We start from the raw sequence: 19,462 nt of genomic DNA, 5'->3' as shown, positions 1-19,462 counted from the left end.
TCACCTCAGGTTTTACTGTATTTTGTTGTTGGGACACAAGTGTAAAAAGAAGTTATGTTATGTTGTAAGCTCCTTCAGCACTCCAGGCATGGATGGAGAGAGGAAGAGGAGAGCCAGCGGCAGTATCACTGAAGCGGCAGAGTGGGCCTGCACATGGCTGTGGCTAAGAGAGGAGATCCATGGAGTCGTGGTAGCTAGCCAGCTAGCTGGTCACAAGTCGGGGTCTGATCAGCCCTGGCTGGGTCACCTGGTTGAGGGTGTATGATGTGGAAAGACCTGAAACACCCAACGATTCACACGAGGCGTCCGTTGATGCATTTGCTCAATGATGATTGTTATTATTATTATCATCATTATCATAATTATGATGATTATTATTGTTTTTATTTATTTTTTGTTGTGTCTTCTCTTTTCTATTGTTTTGTGTGGATTTGTATCTTTTTGGGTATTGCGGAGCGGGACTGGAAAAAAAAGAAGTTAACAAACGTGTGCCTTATTTTCTCATATAGTGTCTGGGGGGCATTTATTTACCAGGGGTAAGGCATCCATTCGGTGGAGGCATTTACTTCTGATGCATTTTTCTAATAACAACAAGTGAAATGAATAGCGTATATGTTAGCAGACGTACATGTCAACTCAAAGTGGGGTTGAAAAGAAATGAGAGGACCAGGAAGTACCAAGGCAGGTGAGGTAATAATCATCTTAGTATGTCATCTTTCACTGTTGTCAGGTTGTGGAATTGTTGTTTGTGACATGTATTTTCTCACATGTCATTCATTCTGTCTAACATTTGCAGCGTTTCTTGAAATGCTGGCTTATCAACAGAATTAAGGAGCAGCATTTCTTTTGCCATGACTTTCTGTGAACGCACACCATTTAGTGCGGTTCCGCTGGTGTTGCCAATGTCCAACACACGTCTCCGTGAGGGATGACTGTCGGGACGAAAGCTCTGCATCTTCATGTGTACTTTTTTCCCAGATGGGAAAACTGGGTTGGGTGGTTGTGTTCGAGGTGGGCGAGTCGGTTTTCATTTACTAACTGATGATTAATATATCATTCATGAATTCAGTTATTTATTTTAACGAGACTTTTTCTGAAGGAGAAGTCGTGTCACGTTTAATCTTGCGGGACCTTGTGACAGGAGAACCTGCGCCATCCCCACCATACGGTCCATGCAGCGAAACAAAGACAAGAAAAACAGGCAGTAATTGGCAGGATATCCGTGCACGTTGTTGGCCAAAAGTCTGCAATTGTGCGGGGCTGTGAATGAGAATGGCCAAAGCGTGGGGATTGACTGCACTCATGGAAGGGGAAGTGGCAGGCTAATCGCCACTAATCACTAATCACCACTAATCACTAATCACTCCTACTAATCACTACTATTGGAAGGACAAAGGAGCAAATGCTGCATTTCATCATGAAGCTACTTTCTACTTATTTGAGTCACAGCGTTTGAAGGATTTAACATCAGCATCACAGCAGCAGCTTGTTGCACGTCTGGACTTTTTCTGCATTTCATTTTGGAGTGGCTGATCCCAAAGTCCCGTCCTCTTTTCGGTAGTGTCATCTAACCTAAACATGCCGTTATGCAACATATGGCGTCTGAAAGAACCAAAAAGCAAACAGAGCAAACATCCAAGATGGGAACGTGAAGTCAAAACGTGCTGTGGTAGATGAAAATACAAACAAGGTTGGTTGCATGCAAGTGGACAAAAGTCAGCAACCATGGTGGACTAAGTGGACGAGATGTGTTTGCCACAGGGCATACGACTCTCCATGGGGGGTTGCGTCTCCCTCGTGTGTGCCTCTCAGCAAACATCACAAATCACACACCCACCCACTCACGCATCGCCGTGCGTCGCGTTGACCACTCAGCATATCTGCCAGCCCAAATCAAGCATGGATACCACGCACAACAACGATACTTCCCACGTTGCTCACGGCATCTTCAATGGCAGTCCAATCAACAACGATACTTCCCATGGCGGTCAGGATATCTAAAGTCACACTTGCACGGGTCAGCTTTAAGATGCAAAGCTAAAAACGACAGATAGTGAGTACAGATGGTGAGTACAAGCTTCTTCCAACTGGAGCTGCTCAGGACAGCGTGATGTTTCCTTTCATGACCTCCTAGACATTCAAGAGTTGTCCTGTGTGATTTCTGGACTAAAAAAGGTGGCACCTGGACTACATTTCAAACAGCTTGGTGCCAAATTCAAAGACTCACCGTGTGCTCCATTTTGACCCAAATATAAGACGGCCCTGAATGTAAAGCAACCCCTCTTTCTCAGTTGGGAAAAAAGACTTTAAAGACGCTTGAAATATATAAACTGCATTTATATGTTGTCATGAATATCTGTGAAATAAGAACTGATAAAAGAAATAAAAAACATGTCAGACTCATCAGCATGACCTTGAAATTAGCATCAACCTCTTCTGTTGTTTGCTAACTTGCTAACAACCTTTTTCCACGGGGTCTCTGTGCGGCCTCTGCAGGTCCCCAGTGTGTGTGAGTGACAGGAAGAAAAGCGCTCACTCACTTTATCTTCTGGTTTGCATGCAACCAACCCTTGACCCCTGACAAGCCGTCTTATGTGAATATGCTGATTCAGTGGAAATGTTTGTAATCAATCCCTAAGTCATTACAATTACCAATAAATTCATAAATCTATGATTTACTTTGTGCATCGATATCATGCATCCTTATAAGACATGCTAAAAAGATTAAGCTCGATATTGTAATAAGTTATTTAGAAATAAACCCTTCAAGCAATGTACTGTACCTCAAAAAAAAGAAACACTCCAAAACATTTTGACATGCTGCAATAAATGCACCCCCGCACCCCCCAAAGAGTCATATTTCACCATCATTTGTTGTAAAAAGTATGAAAGCAGGCTTGTTCTACGGATGACTGATGCTGTGGATCAGATGAGAAATAACATCCATGATGCTGTCATTTGAGATGAGCGCATGTGTGTGTGTGTGTGTGTGTGTGTGTGCGTGTACAGGTATGTGTATGCACTCGGCTCTAAAACCCGACTTAAATAAGAAAAGGAAGCCGATATTGGTCCTTTTTCACTGCAATGACCTCCTCCGCCTCTGTTCTCGGCAGTAAGCATTGCAGCACCACGGACAGTTCCCCAGTCAACCCAATACACTCCTCATCCGAATGTTAACACCAGCTGAAAAATGTGACCAGTGTCCATGTTGGATCTTAAGGAGGTTCTAAGTGGAGGTTCAAATAAATTGTTGCACAGTTTTTGCCGTTTGACGCCCCTGCGCAACCTGAAGCTCATGAAGGATCATGATGGTGGAAGACATCTCAGGTGGGATCTTCTTGTCATGCCAGTAAGGTCGGCAGCCATCAGGACCGACAAGAAAACTTTCTTCCACCTTCCAATGTCCCATGTTTGGTGCTCTCCTGCTAATTCCAAACCTTGAAGGAGACCAGGCCTTTGAAGATGTTGTTTCTTCTCTGGCAGATGGCGTCTGATGGTTATTGGACTGCACTCGACACCAGTAAAATCTTTCATTTGGGTTGAGGATGGTCCCGTGTCTCGACGGACAGCCAATGGGATCCTCTAGTGACATTTTGCGGGTCTGCCACTTAACTTTTTTGTTCCTCGAGCCTCAGGATGGTTTTCAGAAGTTTGAAATGACCGTCTTACTGCGTTCAACCTCAGCAGCAATGACGCGCTGTGAGAGGCCTCGCTTATGCAGCTCACCAGTCCCCCCGCCTTCAAAGAGAGAAAGCTTTTTTGCCTTTGCCATCAATCAATTCATCACATTCAATCCTCATCTTCACCATCGTTTTGCCTTTTAAAGGTTGTGCTCTTCAACCTCTTTCACTTGAATACTTCTTTGTTTTGTCTCCCTCCCCCCTTTTTCTTTTTGCATTTTGAAGCTCCACTTAGAAGATCCAACAGTTCAAAACGTGCATGCTCTTAGGAGCGTATGTATGCAACGTGATCGATTCCTTAGAAATACACGCGCACATCAAATATGAATCATGATTGATGGTAAGTCCACGAGTGTGGTACTGATTTGCACAAATGCAAGTGTGTGTGTTTTCTGCATGTTTCATGGACTTGGGTAAGCATATACAGCAGCAGTTAATCCCGTGTCAGCGCGAGGAGGAGTCGTCCATGCAGGAGAGGTGGAGGCAACTAAGCCCCCCTGGGAGAGACGTCACCGGGCCGGGGCGCATCATCGACCAGTGTCCGCCAACGTGCGCCCACACTTCGCCGCCGAGGACGTCAGGATCGCTTTCTTCTTCTCCCCCCCTCCCCTAAATGCGAGATGCTTCGCCAAATGAAATTAAGTCGAGTGAAGCTGCTCGTGTGCGCGCATCTCGGAGAGGAAGCGTTCACCTGCTCCTGCATCCAAGCGGGATAAAGCGAGTGGGAAGGTCACCGAACGCGAAGGAGGCTGCGTGCGTGGAGCATGCTTGTGGAGGGAGGGAGCATCTCATACCGGCAACATCTCCAAGTTTTGTCGGCGTGACATTTTGCGTGTAAACATGCCTGTCAGAAGAGGACACGTCGCTCCACAAAACACATTTCTTGGAATCATTATCCGGAAATTCGAGGGTCAGAGTAAGTATGTTTGGCACTGCTTCCAGAGTAGAGTAAATGTTGTTTTGTAAAAGGCAAGTGTAAGATCTGAGATGCTTTAGTGCAGGTGTGCGTGTGCTAAAAGCGAAAGTAGCAGCTTAATAGCTTTTATTTACGCACTCCAGCAGCTCCAAGGTCAGATCAACCACCGCAGCGCTCACGTGTCTTTCTGCCCCGCAGACCGCAAATTTGTCATAGCCAACGCCAGGGTGGAAAACTGTGCGGTCATTTACTGCAACGACGGCTTCTGCGAGATGACAGGCTTCTCCAGACCCGACATCATGCAGAAGCCGTGCACCTGCGACTTCCTCCACGGCGACCACACGGACAAGGAGGCCATCGAGCAGGTGGCCCAGGCCGTGCAGGGGTCAGAGGAGCGCAAGGTGGAGATCACCTACTACCGCAAGGATGGTGAGTCAGTGACCTTTGCTTGGCTGGCATGCAACCCAAGAGAGGGCTTTCGGACAGCAGAGTCGGTAACAAGAGGCAGGCGTCACCCCTGCTAGCGTGACCTGATATTGCTGTCGTTAGCCGAGGATCACTATGAAGGCCCGTATCGCTTACGCTCACCCCGAACCCAAACATTAGTTGTGACGTCACAAGGAACACGTTGAACTTTATCTCCAGCGGCCACAACATTAGGTACACCACTCAACCAGCGCATGGAGTCTAGTCGTGTAGCGCTACACATTGCGGTCAGCATGGCTTCCATTACCGTTTGGTTACGACAGTGATGACGGGAAATGTATTTGTCCTCATGAAATATGATGACATTACTGCTAGCACATCACTGCTATCAGGAGAACCAGAGTATGGAGGGGGAGGAGCCACCTGCTGTGGCCCAGCAAGGTGCACTGTATTTGTGCACACGCTCCGAGCGGCCGGTGTGACGCCACGGAGGTCTCCAGCAAACCTTTTGCACTTTTCAAACATCGCGGCGCTGGCGTTTCAGGTGGCTGATAAGGTTTCTGTTTATTTTCCCCTCATCTTTTGGTACAACGTCCTTCCTCTTGAAGTGAAAGTCTGCTTACTAGTGACCTCAGGGGAAGTTAGGACAGGCTGTTAATGTCACAGGCCGGAGAAAAAAGGAGCGCTTGATTTGCTCAACCACACAGTACGGGTAATCTTGCCTGATTGGAGTGTTTTTTTAAAGGATCGTCATCGGAGCTATTTTTAATGTTCTAATATAAACAATGGTCTACTTCTACTCCCTTTCAGACATGATGATGGTGTACATGTACTGCACCGTGCTGCATTGATGCAGTACATTTCTACACATGATATTAAACACATGCTTCAAGTGTCAAGGAAAGTGAGCATGATGATGTTTGTAAAGTTGGAACTTACATTGGAACCGGGTCATGTGACTACTGCATCGAGCGCCATACGGTTCATGAAAGTTGCCATAGACGGCTGCTGTGCGTAAAAGGTAGAACTAGGGTAGTACTATGGTAGTACTACGGGAGGACTCGGCCTGTCACGATAACAAATTTTGCTGGTCCGTAATTGTGCTACAAATTATCGTCGATCATCGAAATTATCGACAACATTTTTTGAGACAATTTTTTTTCATTACGGTCAAGAGAGGTGTAATTCACACTTGAACCACTAGATGGTACTCAAGTATAGTGTACCTGTGTGAGCCAATTAGCTTGACACAGAAGTGTGTATATATGTTGTTTAAAATGTGTGCCATATATGCCATATCGAATTTATTTTGCAATGTAGCGAGTATTGCAAAATGTGAGCGCCCAAAACCCAAATACTCCCACACTGGGGCTGTCGGCTGTGGCATTCGCCTCAGAAACCATCGCTTCTGTGCCTTTATTCATGTTAGCATATGCTGCCTCACGAAGCTAACTCTCTCTCTCTCTGTTCATTCCACTATAGAACCAATGCACACAGACACATGCAGAGTGAATGCACGCAAACACAAGCATACACGCACATGTCAATTGATCAACTTTATAATAATTAGCAACCTGTTTTTTCTTTTAATGGTTGGATTTATCAATTATCGTGACAGGCCTGGGTAGTACCATAAATAATTGCCAGTGAATGTGCTACCATCAAACGTGCGCTAATTGTCTTGCGTTCTACACCTCGTCCGTGAGGCGTTTGAATGCATCCGTGCGTTCAGCAAGCGCACACAGTAGCTTTATTAGCGCACGGATCAGATGACTAATCTGGAATATTGCGCCGCATTTGATGGCAGCTTTGCGTCGAAATGCCCCGGGTTCACGCAAAGGCGTTTCGGCGCTGCTTGTCATTCATGAATGACAGCAATCCCGAGGCAGAGCGAATTAACGTGGCACAAATCCGCAGATTGACCACCTCCTGGCGCGCTCTCACATGAGCTTTTTGTGGTCAACGTGCTTTTTCATTTGTTCTCCTGATACTGCAGTTTCTACTCCAAAGTGTGTACAAACAGTGAAGGTTGTGTAATATTTGATTTCGTCACACCAAGCCAGATTATTAATGTTTAATTGTGAGTTTGATGGGATTCTAGGCCATGGATGCATGTTTAATCTACCATCAGCCGCCACCAGCCTTGCCTTTCCCCCCTTTCTTGTTAATCAGGAGGAAATGGAGAGAAAGCAGAAATAGATTGTCACTTTAGGGCCTCTCGGTGAAAGCATGAACGACTCACTTTTTGACAAAGGGAGTTTTGAGCCGTCCTCCGTCCCCCAATCCGGCATGCGTGAGCTCCATCTTAGCATCATGCGCCTATGAGCGGAGAGGATGAGAGCTAGAGAAACCCTCCGTCGCTTCCCAATCCTCGGCTTGAAGACACAACTAGTAATACTCCCGGAGGAGCGGAGACGTGTGCTCATGAATAAAGATGCCACGGCTGACAGTGCGCTGACTGGGAATGAGCAGCTTTACAGAGCAAATGCATTAAAAGCAGCATGGAGGCTCCCGAGCTATAAGGGAAATGAAAGATTCATGGCATCCCTATTGACTCCACGTGCGCTACAATCGGAACACGGCGGCCGCGTGCCACGTCTGCGCTCGTCAGCCCTCGTTCAAATCGCTTCATCTTTTCTATCAAAGCCCCCACGTCTGCCCTGCACCTCACAACGTACAACGCTGGTATTCTCCACCGCGGCACGCAGTGGGACTCCAACAGACAGCTGACCTTTGCCAAGGTCGAGCTGTGAACAAAAGTTAGAAAAAAAAACAGTCAGTGGAGTTCTGCGTTTATGTTTTATGAGCTGCCTTTTTCATTCTGGAACGGACTCATCCATTCATGCCACACTGATTATAAAGCAAGTTGTGTTTTTTTGATGGAACGACAATCGCATCCGAAACACATAAAGTGAAACGTGGGACGTTCGTGTGCAGCTGTCATCCAGGCGCTCCTAAAATGTGTGATTGTGCTGCAGGTTTTTGTGCAGCAAAATTTGTTTTCGATAACATTGCATCATCTTATCATTCTTTATGAATTTGTTTTGAGTGTTCCTTGTAACGTTGACCTTAAAAAGCACAAAATCTCAACAATTCTAACAAAACATCCGATACGGTCGTCCCTCGTTTATGGTGGTTCATTGGTTCCAGAAAAGTGAAGTAGGACACAATACGAATAAACGCAATATTTTGGCAGCTAGACTGTCGAAAACCTGTTTAGGACTTTCTAAATACAGGTTTTAACGATATCGGATCCCTGGAGACATGAAATAACACCCCTGTAGTCACTCCTTTTATCCTTCGTTTACATCACCTTGTTCAGGCTACGGGATCACCGCAGGGACATAAGAAACAGCCGCCGCTAGCATAGCAAGGTCGCAAGTCTCTCCACTTTATGTGTTCTAAACTTCAGACACTGTTTGAAATGGAGTGGGGAAGAAGGACAAAGAAGCCAAAAGAGTTACCACTTCCACACGGAATGAGCCTTTGGAGCCTTTGGTACAACTAGCACGCAAAGTGAATGTTTGTTTACAAGCTACAAGTTAACGTTGCAGGCCGGAGAAAAAGGGAGCGCTTCATTTGCTCACCTGCAAAAAAAAAGATCGGTTATCGGAGCTATTTTTAATGTTAGCGGATTTATCAGTATGACATCATGATTCTCTCGTACCGGCCTGATAATTATGGTGCACTCCTCTATATATAAACATAAATATATGTGTGTGTGTATGGTGTGATGTTCCTTCATGACAAAGATGCTGAGAGACCATGAATAGCTGTCAACAAATCTGAGGCGAAATGTCCTTGCAAGCAAAAGGGACACCTGCTAGACCAAAATCAACAAAAACAGCTTTGAAGACTTTTATTGTGAAGAATAAAGTAGGTGATGTGGACGTTCCATGGTGACGCCTTTTTTTAAAAGGCATTCTTGTTTGCAGGTCAGATGTTTGCCTGCCAAGCTGGAGTCTTTGTGTTTTTATCTGTGGGGAATCCCAGGGAAAAAAGTCATGTCAGGATTTGAAAAAGCGATGTGATATCAGCGCAACAAAGCCTGCCTTCTTCTCAAATGTAAAGCTGATGATGCTCCCAAATAAAAGTAGCACGGGGCACCTTGGAGGCGTCGCAAAGGGATGTGACATTTTCCTTTCATTTTGTGGACAATCAAGGAAATACGTCCAATTCTTCCGTAAACGCTTTCCCTTGACGGCGCCACAGTATAAAGCTATCCAGTTCCAGCCGCTGTAATAATACTTTGTAGCAGACGGAGTTTGCACAAAAGGAAGCTGACACCGAGCAGCGAGAGAAGTGAAATGGATAATGACTACATAACAGCGGCAGCTTAGCTAAGTGTGCTGAATGATGGCGGACATGTGGCATGCGTGGGTGCAGGGTTTCATAGGTGACTTCCCAGCGAGGGGCTCCACTCGGGGTCTAGTGGCCGGGGGGCCACACACACACAAACAAGGTGTGCTGCAGGACACTTGGATGAATAACCTTCAAAAAGAGCACATCAATTTTTCATTCCCCTCAGCCCTCTTTGGTGTCTCCCAGGATGAGTTGTTGCTCAACCGCGTACAAGCAGAGAGATGCTTCTACCAAGTGGACTGTCAAACATTTTTAGTCCATTCAACTTGGAAATGGAAGTTCCTTAAAATTCCAATAAAGTTCCAATTCAACTCAACTTAAAGGCTCCCTGACATGATTCACCAGCTTTGCTTAAATTCGTTGTATAGTGTTTATAATTCTGTTCTACTGTGTTCCATTTCTAAAAGCGAACTCTCGGCCTCATTTCTGGAAGTGACGTCATGGGGGTGACACCTCTCAGCTAAAGCAGAGCAAACAAACGCTTGTGGAGGTAGATGGTCGGCTTGGTTCAGTGTATTGTTCATCCAAATAATAGTCATGCCAAAATGTTGTGTTGCTGCTGGATGTTCACAGTGTCTCACTGAAATTTAGTTTCTTTTCCAAAAGAGGAAGATTTAATTAAAGGGTGCCTGACATGGTTTAGCAACATTGCTTAAATGCGTTCTATTGTGTGTAATTATGTTCTACGTTGTTTGTTTTATGACAGCGAACATTAAGTTCGCAAAAAGTACATTTATTGTTCATGGCGGCAGCCATGATAAACTTTTGTTACAGAAAAGAGGCGTTTCCCAAGCGACATCAGCGCAGGTGACCCACACAAGTAAACAAACATGGCGGTATACGAGACAGAGCATGTTTATAGTGGTTATAGCCAGGATTTGAGCGATGTGTCAATAGTATTCAAAGAGCAAGAAACATCTGGAGATAAAATACAGAACTTACTGAACAGGGAATTAAGTTGCATTCATTTGAACCACTGATGATGAAACTGGAGGCGTCCAATGACAAAAACATGGAGATGAAGTTGGGTCGCCTTCAAAACAGAATGGTAAGTGGACATGACTCTGGAGTTGCTTATCCTTCAATTATTCTTTTAAATTTGCTTCTTAATGAGCGTAACTTGGTCTTTATAGCTTTTTTTTCATCCGCCGCCCCGCCCCCCACTATCAACATATGGCTGTGAAAAGATGTTTACATAAGATGTGTAATGCTTTACAGCCTTGTCGCTATAATGGAATAGTGTTTACAAGACGCGATGTAAACAAAACGTGACTTACTCTGTTCTGTGCAAAATTTGACGTCGTTCTTCTTCTCCTTTTTTCCTGTGTAGCATAGCATCAGGAATAGCATCCTAGCATCCTAAATGTGTTTATAGCGTACTTTCAAGCCAAATTCTTCATGTAAAGGTGTTCCTTCAGAGCGGTCATCAGTGAAATGATCACTGCAATGAACAGAACTCCAGGTGGGCGCCCATCTGTCTCTCGTCCATTGTTGTCTTAAAGCTTCCTCTTTGGGAAAAGAAAAGGAACTTCCGGTATGACTGGGATGCAGCAGCAACACAACCTTTTGGCATGGCTAACTATTTGATGAATACCATCTACCTCCACAAGCGTTTGTTTACGCTGCTTTAGCTATGACTTGGTCACTTGGGAAACACCCTTTTTCTGGAAATATACAAATAAATAAATATAAATATAAAATAAATCAGGCTATAAAGACCCCTTTACGCTCATTCAGAAGCCAATTTAATAATTGAAGGATAAGCAACTCCAGAGTCATTTCCACTTTCCATTCTGTGTTTTGAAGGCAACCAATCTTCATCTCCATGTCTTAAGGCTTAAGTCCACGTTCTAAAAGTTCTCTGTTTCATCTCCCTTCTTTTCTCCTCCAAAACTTTTGACCCATGACGCAAATCTTGGCTACAATCACTGTAAACATCCTCTGTGTCGTACACCGCCGTGTTTGTTTAGCTGAGTGATAACACTCCGATGGCGTCACTGAACATCGAGAGCTAGTTCATCATGGCTGGCGCCATCAACTCTAAATGTCATTTTTGATCATTTACCGTTGGCGTTCATATCATGTCAGGGACCCTTCAAGTGCTGTCTTTGTTTTGACTAACAAACTCACCTTTATAAAGTAAGTAAGTCAAAAGCCTGAGCGGGATTTGAACCCCCTTGTCCCATGTCATAACCTGTGGTGTTAACTAGGGATGCTCCCATCAGGTTTATGCTGCAGATTCCCATACTGATCATCTAAAATCGTCCGATACCGATAACATGGATTAATTATACATTTTTCAACGTATTCATGATGAGTGCTTTTGGCCAGGGGGGCCGTTTCAAGGGGAAAAGTCAGGACCATTCCAAAGACTGCAATGGGGCCTGAAAATTGGTCATTACTAGGGGTGTCACATGATCTTGCGAGATTAAAACGTGACAAGACTGAGAAAGAAGACTCAGAAGACAAGACTCAGAAAAAAAATGTCTCGTGGGCACTCGACCTGAGACGATAAGAAAGAAATGAAAATGAAGTGGATCATCAATACCTTGCCATGTGCATGCGTGTCTGTTTTCCTCCAAACAGACAGGAAGAGAGTTCAGTCTGTGCATCGCTCTCAGCACCTCGGCGCATTTGTGCCGTAGAACAACAACATGATGGGAAATTCATCTAGTTGAGAGACAAAAACGGATTTCATTGGCAGAAAGCGAGACACTTCAAAGAATAAAATCTCTCTTTTTTTTAGAAAAGTTGTAATTTTTCAAAGAGAAAGTTTTTTTTGAGTTTAGAAAAAATGTGGTTAGGTTTAGGTTAGGGTTAAGGTTTGGTTCAGGTTAGGGTTAGGTTAGGGGTTAATGTTTGGTTAGGGGTTAGGGTGTGGTTAGGGGTTAGGGTCAGTTTAGGGGTTAAAGTTTGGTTCGGGTTTGGGTTAGGTTAGTGGTTAGGGTTAGGATTAGGATTTGGTTAGATTTAGGGCATCTTTTCACGTTCTCATAGACCCAATGTCGTGCAAGATGCCGTCTGGTGACACCCCTATTCATGTGACATAACTTAAAGGGACAGTAGGGTTTAACGGTGTGCCAGTAATGATGAATAGCAATCATCATTGGAAAACCTTCCTGTTTTTTTTTACCATCGCTGCCCACAAGGAAGAAGAAGTTTATTGGCAGAAGGAAGGAAGGAGCAGTCCAACAATGAAGGTCCTGGCATCTTATTGGACTGGAATGTTCCCCCACAGTTATTTTCATCTCCCGGGATGCTTGTATTGGACGTAGTCATGTAATATTCCTCTTCATGCCATCTGTCTTTTTTCTCCTAATCAGTTGCTCGAAATGTTTACCATCCATGACTTTCAGGCTGCCAACGTTGGTGCTAAATTAAGCAGAATAAAAGCTGGTGTGGCAAAATATCAGCATTGAATAAACGTAACGTGAATGAGCTGCAAGTTATCCCCCGATGGCTGCGCTGACACTGATTGAAGATGAAATTAGGCCAGAGTTTGTCGCTGCAAGCGCTTCAGATACCGCCACGGGGGCCCAAGGACAGGAAGCTCGCAAGCCTTGGGAACGTTGCGATTGGCTTCAGCCGAAACAGCCCCGTACCTAAAACACGTCATTCCATCTAATTAGTCTGTACTTGGAATGTTTCCGAGCTGCAGTTGTTGCTGGAGAACACTCAACAAACACGCTGAAGGAAATCCAGACGTGCTGCTTTGCACAGGAAAGAACTAGCATGTGAGTCAGCGTCTAAAACTCTGCTCCTTTAATAATTGATGATGGAAATAGAATCAACATTAATGAAATGTCCATCACCAAAACAAAAGGGCGCCAGTCCCAATATTAACCCCTCCCTCGTCATTCCTGCAAGTGCAAAAGAGGCTTGGAGACGATCCACAATCTTACATCTCCTTCCGGAAGAAATGCATTCTTTCTTGTAAGGACAGCAGCGCCACCAAGCTGGTACTTTAGCTACCGAAGGAAGGTAGCATCAACGATGCTCTGCGTTGGTGTCAGCCGGCCTTGCCAACCTTCACTTCTAAACAAGTCACTCACTTAGTCTCCACTTTCCTGCCACGTTGCCAAAACACGCATGGTAGCTTCACTCAATTGTCTCAATGGCTTATTTGCAAATACTTCATACAGCTGATGATTATTATTATTGGTCCGATACTTACTGTGCACCCCTACTTTCAAGCTACATTCAGCTATATACTGTAATAAACAGCTATATGCCAGCTGTATAAAATATATGCAAACAAGCAATTGAGACAATAATAATTATTATTATTATTATTATTATTATTTTTAAAAAATAATCATAATATTTATAATAATAAATATTATTAGAATGATTATTTATTGTTATTGATTTATTTGTATTACTATTATTTCACAGCATCACAAAGGCATTGCATGTTTAAAAAAGTACTATCGCACTTCACGACTGATAACTAGTGGGCCGATATGAGAAAATGATGACATCATTCCGATAAATCCGACATTAAAAATAGCTCCGATAACCGAGCATTTGAAAAAAAATCCCCAATGAGGCGAGATTACCGTACTGTGTGGGTGAGCATATGAAGCGCTCCTTTTTTCTCCTGCCTGTGACGTCATAACTTCCCTGAGTTCACTTGGAAACAAACATTTACTTCCGAGGAAGACATTCCCATGCTAGTTGCACCAAATGCTCCGCAATGAGGGGGAAAAAAAAACTATCCAGCACACAAAAAACCTTATCAGCCATCTGAAACATTTGAAAAGTGCAGAAGGTTTGCCAGAGACCTCCGTGGATCACACAGGCTGCTCAGAGCGTGTGCCCGAATACAGTGCACCTTGCTGGACCACAGCAGGTGGCTCCTCTCCTTCTAAGCTCTGGTTCTCCTGATAGTAGTGATGTGCTAGCAGTAACGTCGTGATATTTGATTGGAGCATTTTTGGTTTTTGTGCTTGTGGGATGACCTTGCCTGTGATCTGCCAGCACGGTTTAGCGATGAGACACAAAGTATTCAATCTGCAGGATTTCAATCCAATCAAGAGCAACCCCAAAAAAGGGAGAACATGTGAGAGGGAATTCATACGTTAGTCTCTCGGGAGGCTTGCTGTCAGTATTCACAGCAGCACTAAGGAATATGCAGCATGTCATGATGTATTTACAGTACTACCGTATTAGAGTCATGTTTATGTGTAGTCCTAGGACCCAAACTATGTGAGCGGTGTCCAGCCTGGTCCACCATTATTAAAGGCCACTCAAGTAGGTGATGGACGGCTACCATGGCAACGCCATAGATGTTATTTAACGCAAGCCGTGGTACCCCCCGTTGATTTGTGTGTCATTTGGCCACGTAGACGTTGCCAGTAAAGTGTCTTGCATGTAAGAAGAGAGAAAGTGTTTACTGATGGAATTACAGATCAAGTTATCAAGTCAACACAAGGTGACAAAGGAATAAAGAAATAGAGATTTTTATCATATCAGACACGCCGAGTGCAGTCTTCTTTCTCTTTGAAGCATTTTGGCAGGGATGACATTCAGCAGGATGCCAGATGAGTGGGGACCCCCCATCGCTAAGCCTTTAAGCGGGGCGTTCTTTCCTCTTCTGGAATGAAAATACCATTTTCATTGTGGCAGCACAGGGAGAACAATAGTTGTATTGTGTAGCTTGAATAGTAATATTGGGAACAGGCAGGCACGCTGTCATTACAATTAGAATGAATGTCATTAGAGTGATGCAGTGATCCAGTAATACCTCAGCTGGCAACAATACTGCATCAGGGACGACTTGTCCGTGCTCTGCAGGTAGGATATTTGGAATAGAAATGCTTGCTGCTGCAGTCAACCTCAGAAAAGCCAAGAATCTCCTGACCCCTGAAGATTCTCACTGACTGGTGATGATGGCTATCTGAGGGCATGAGGGCATGTGGACGTGTTGGTACTGTACCTACTGCATACCTGAGGACAGATTTACTTGAAAAAAGCTTGATGCGGTGTTTCCAGGAGGGAAAACAGGCTGTTCATCAGCTGATCAAACGTTTACGACCAGAGCTCAAAAAACCTCCGAAACCCCCTGTTGTGGAAAAAGGATTTCTGAGAATAGAGAATGCCTGAAATAACGACAGGGAGTTTGCTCAGTTTATTTGTTTTGCAAAAGAGGTCAACAACATACAGAGTGCATGTCTGGCCGAGAGTGGCCTCCTGACTACAACTGTTATACTCCACTGCATGCAAATGAATGACACTGCAAGGGACGCAAATCCCTGCGAGGTGCCAGCTCGCCTACAGAGAGAGCTTCCTCTGCCAATGTTTGTCACACCCACGCTACAGGCAACCTCCTGCTGAGAGGCCAACCAAGTTTAAATGGACTGCGGGAATGTCCTCAGATACTAGACTTAAAACACTGCAAAAGAAATTGATGCAAAAGATCAAGCGTTACCTGAGTTATACCTGTAAACTGTGCATGCTTCCCATCACAACCCTGAAATAGAAACGAAATGCTCCAATAGCTGTGCCATTCTTCTTAACGAGGTGGAAAACGGCTTTGGGCATGCTTGATGCCAGTGTTTCCACGAGGCTGGTGGGAATGCTGCTCCAGGTGGTGAAGACGGCTTCACGGAGGGCATCCACTGTCTGGAACTCTCCATTTTTGTAAATCCATCCCCAAATGTTCTGCATTGGATTTCGATGAGGGGAACACCAGGATGGTCCAAAAGAGTGAGCTTACTCCTCTTTGTGAAGTGCAGCGTTGTCCTGTTGAAACAGCAGTCGTCACCACACAGACAAAGGCCTTCATTCATGAGGGATGCCCCCTGCGACATCTCCTCCTAGCTGGCTGCCGTTGGACGCCCCTGCACAACCTGAAGCTCCATTGTTCCATGGAAGGATGATGATGGTGGAAAACATCTCAGGTGGGATCTCCTTGTCATGCTAGTTGGAACGTTGGAAGCCATCAGGACCGTCAAGGGAGAAGAAAACCTTCTTCCACCTTTCATGTCTCATGTTTGGTGCTCTCCTGCTAATTCCAAACGCCAATTTTGTGGCCTTGAAGGAGACAATGTCTTTTCTTAGAACATCCTTAAGATTCAACAGTACAAAAAGTACCTTCTTGACATTTTTCATCTGCTCTTGGTGTGTGATATTATGCATCTGATCTTTCCATGAACGGTGTGTTTTGTGCATAAATGCTATCATCGAAAATCCAATGCGTCCCCATGACGACAGGGTAGCTGGGTGTGTCATCACTTCCATTTATAGCCAATAAGACGCAGTGATGGGTGACAGTAACGGGACAGCGAGCTGCGTCTGCGTAGCCCAAATACTTGGTTGACATCACATCATCATATTGGCACTGAGGACATCACTACTGGGAATTTCAGCACAGAAATCTGGCGTGTAGCGGCAGAGCCAGCTTGTTATATTTAGTCAGACGGCAAGCCGACTGCTAATGAAGGCTACTGGCAGGGTGTGTGTAGAGCCCTGAGGAGATGACAAGAACACTGGTAATAAACACTGGTAACGTGTAAAGCACGGCAGTGAGCTACAACAGTGAGCTATGTCATTTGAAAATGCTCCAAGAAATAAGTCTTATTGTGTCGAGTGAGTACGTCTGGAGGCATGGCGAGCCTGCGTTACAAAAACAGCACACTTGTGAATTGAGGATATTCTGGGTTCAAGACTAAGATTAGACGCCGGATGCTTTTCTGCTCTGCTGCCTGACGTGATGCTCATCAGTAGTGATTGCTCCTCTGAGCTAAATGGAACGCTACAAATTGGCTCCAATCCCTGCTGATCAATTCTATTCTACTGCACAGCGTGGGGTCTTTTGGACTGCATTTGTCTGTATATGTACAGTATATGTACTGTATATATGTATATGTATATATGTATATGTATATATGTATATATGTATATGTATATATGTATATGTACTGTATATGTATACTGTATATGTATACTGTATATGTATATGTATGTATATGTATATGTATACTGTATATGTATATGTATGTATATGTATATGTATACTGTATGTATATGTATATGTATGTATACAGTATGTATGTATATGTATACTGTATATGTATACTGTATGTATATGTATGTATATGTATGTATTTATGTATGCATATGTATATGCATATGTATATGTATACTGTATGTATATGTATGTATACAGTATGTATGTATATGTATACTGTATATGTATACTGTATATGTATATGTATGTATATGTATACTGTATATGTATACTGTATATGTATATGTATACTGTATGTATATGTATGTATGTATTTATGTATGCATATGTATATGTATACTGTATGTATATGTATATGTATGTATGTATTTATGTATGCATATGTATATATATATATATATATATATATATATATATATGTATACTGTATGTATATGCATATGTATATGTATATGTATACTGTATGTATATGTATATGCATATGTATATGTATACTGTATGTATATGCATATGTATATGTATACTGTATGTATATGCATATGTATATGTATATGTATACTGTATGTATATGTATATGTATACTGTATGTATATGTATATGTATACTGTATGTATATGTATATGTATACTGTATGTATATGTATATGTATACTGTATGTATATGTATATGTATATGTATACTGTATGTATATGTATATGTATACTCTATGTATATGTATATGTATACTCTATGTATATGCATATGCATATGTATGTATTGGAATATGCACAGTGGATCAAACACGGAACACACTTTAACCCTCAGGGGTTAGCGCTGCTGTTTCATGTGTTCTGACATGCAGGCGTTGACCTTTAAATCAGATCAACTTCTCCTCATTTTTTGAAAAGATCCACAGCAAAGCAGATGGATTTTTTTTTTTTTTACCAAAGTGTAATGCATGGTTCAAGCGTCTGGTGTCATCCTCTGATTCGTATTTTTTCCTCCTACAGGCTCAGACTTCCAGTGTAACATTCACATCATCCCCGTGAAGAACGAGGAAGGCGTGGTGATGATGTTCATCCTCAATTTCGATTACATTTTGGACGAGGGAAGTGACAACTCCACAGAGAAGATAAGCCCCGCCTCTCCCACCAAGTCTGATCCAAGTGAGTATGCAACAAAAGGATGCACGCTCTGCTGCCGTATGCCGATATTACAATAAATTTAACCGATAATTACTGGACTGATATCAGGGAATTATGACATCATACCGATAAATGCAATCACTCATTCAATCCGAGCTGTTTTTCAAAAGACAACACTTCAGAAGCCATTTTAGACCATTGTGACTGATCTCAGGACAGGACGTGAAAACAGGACATGTCCTGGGAAAACAGGACATTCGGTCACCCAATCACCTTTGTGCACATGTTTTAGCTTTGGGTTCATGGGAAGAGAGCTGACAGGCTAATGCAACAACATTAAAAATAGCTCCAGTGACCGATCATTTAAAAACACGCTCCGATGAGGCGAGGTTACCCGTACTGTGCGGTGAGCAAATCAAACGTGATGTTAGCGACCTGTGCTAACTTTCCGAGGAAGACATTCCGCGTGCTCGTTGTACTAAGTGCTCCGCAATGAGGGTTAAAAGAAACCAAAAAAACATCGAGCACACAAAAAAACTTATCAGCCACCTGAAACGCCAGCCTCGTGCTGTTTGAAAAGTGCACAAGGTTTGCCAGAGACCTCCGTGGCATCACATGCACCGGCTGCTCGGACACTGTGCCCGAATACAGTGCACCTTGCTGGACCACAGCAGGTGGCTCCCTCCCCTCTATACTCTGGTTCCCCTGGTAGTAGTGATGTTATGACATTTGATGAGGACACATCAACGGGTGCAGTCATGCAAACAGGAATCATCCCTTCAGGGCTCTCACCGTTTTGCCGTGATGAAACCTGCTTACTCCCGTATAAACATATAGCATGTTGCTAGTGGTTAGCATGTTGGCCACACAGACAGGAGATGGAGAAGATCTGGGTCGGAATCTCCATGGGGCATCTCTGTGTGGAGTTTGCATGTTCTCCCTGGGTTTTCTCCGGGTAAACATGCATGCACGTTAGGTTCAT

General features: G+C 43.8%; 1 protein-coding gene across 1 annotated transcript in view; it reads left to right on the top strand.

Moving 5' to 3' along the window:
• The first annotated feature begins 4,213 nt into the window (after positions 1-4,213).
• The window catches only part of LOC129187684 (potassium voltage-gated channel subfamily H member 7-like), a 45,636-nt gene continuing 30,387 nt past the window's right edge, over positions 4,214-19,462 (top strand). Inside the window, exons 1-3 of the mRNA XM_054787287.1 lie at positions 4,214-4,596; positions 4,795-5,025; positions 18,346-18,501. Coding sequence (XP_054643262.1) covers positions 4,521-4,596; positions 4,795-5,025; positions 18,346-18,501 — 463 coding nt within the window. The 5' untranslated portion in view covers positions 4,214-4,520. The remainder of the gene's footprint in view (positions 4,597-4,794; positions 5,026-18,345; positions 18,502-19,462) is intronic.

This window comes from Dunckerocampus dactyliophorus, chromosome 9 (assembly GCF_027744805.1).
Source record: "Dunckerocampus dactyliophorus isolate RoL2022-P2 chromosome 9, RoL_Ddac_1.1, whole genome shotgun sequence".
NCBI classification, from domain to species: domain Eukaryota; kingdom Metazoa; phylum Chordata; class Actinopteri; order Syngnathiformes; family Syngnathidae; genus Dunckerocampus; species Dunckerocampus dactyliophorus.
This window is presented reverse-complemented; position numbering and strand designations above follow the sequence as displayed.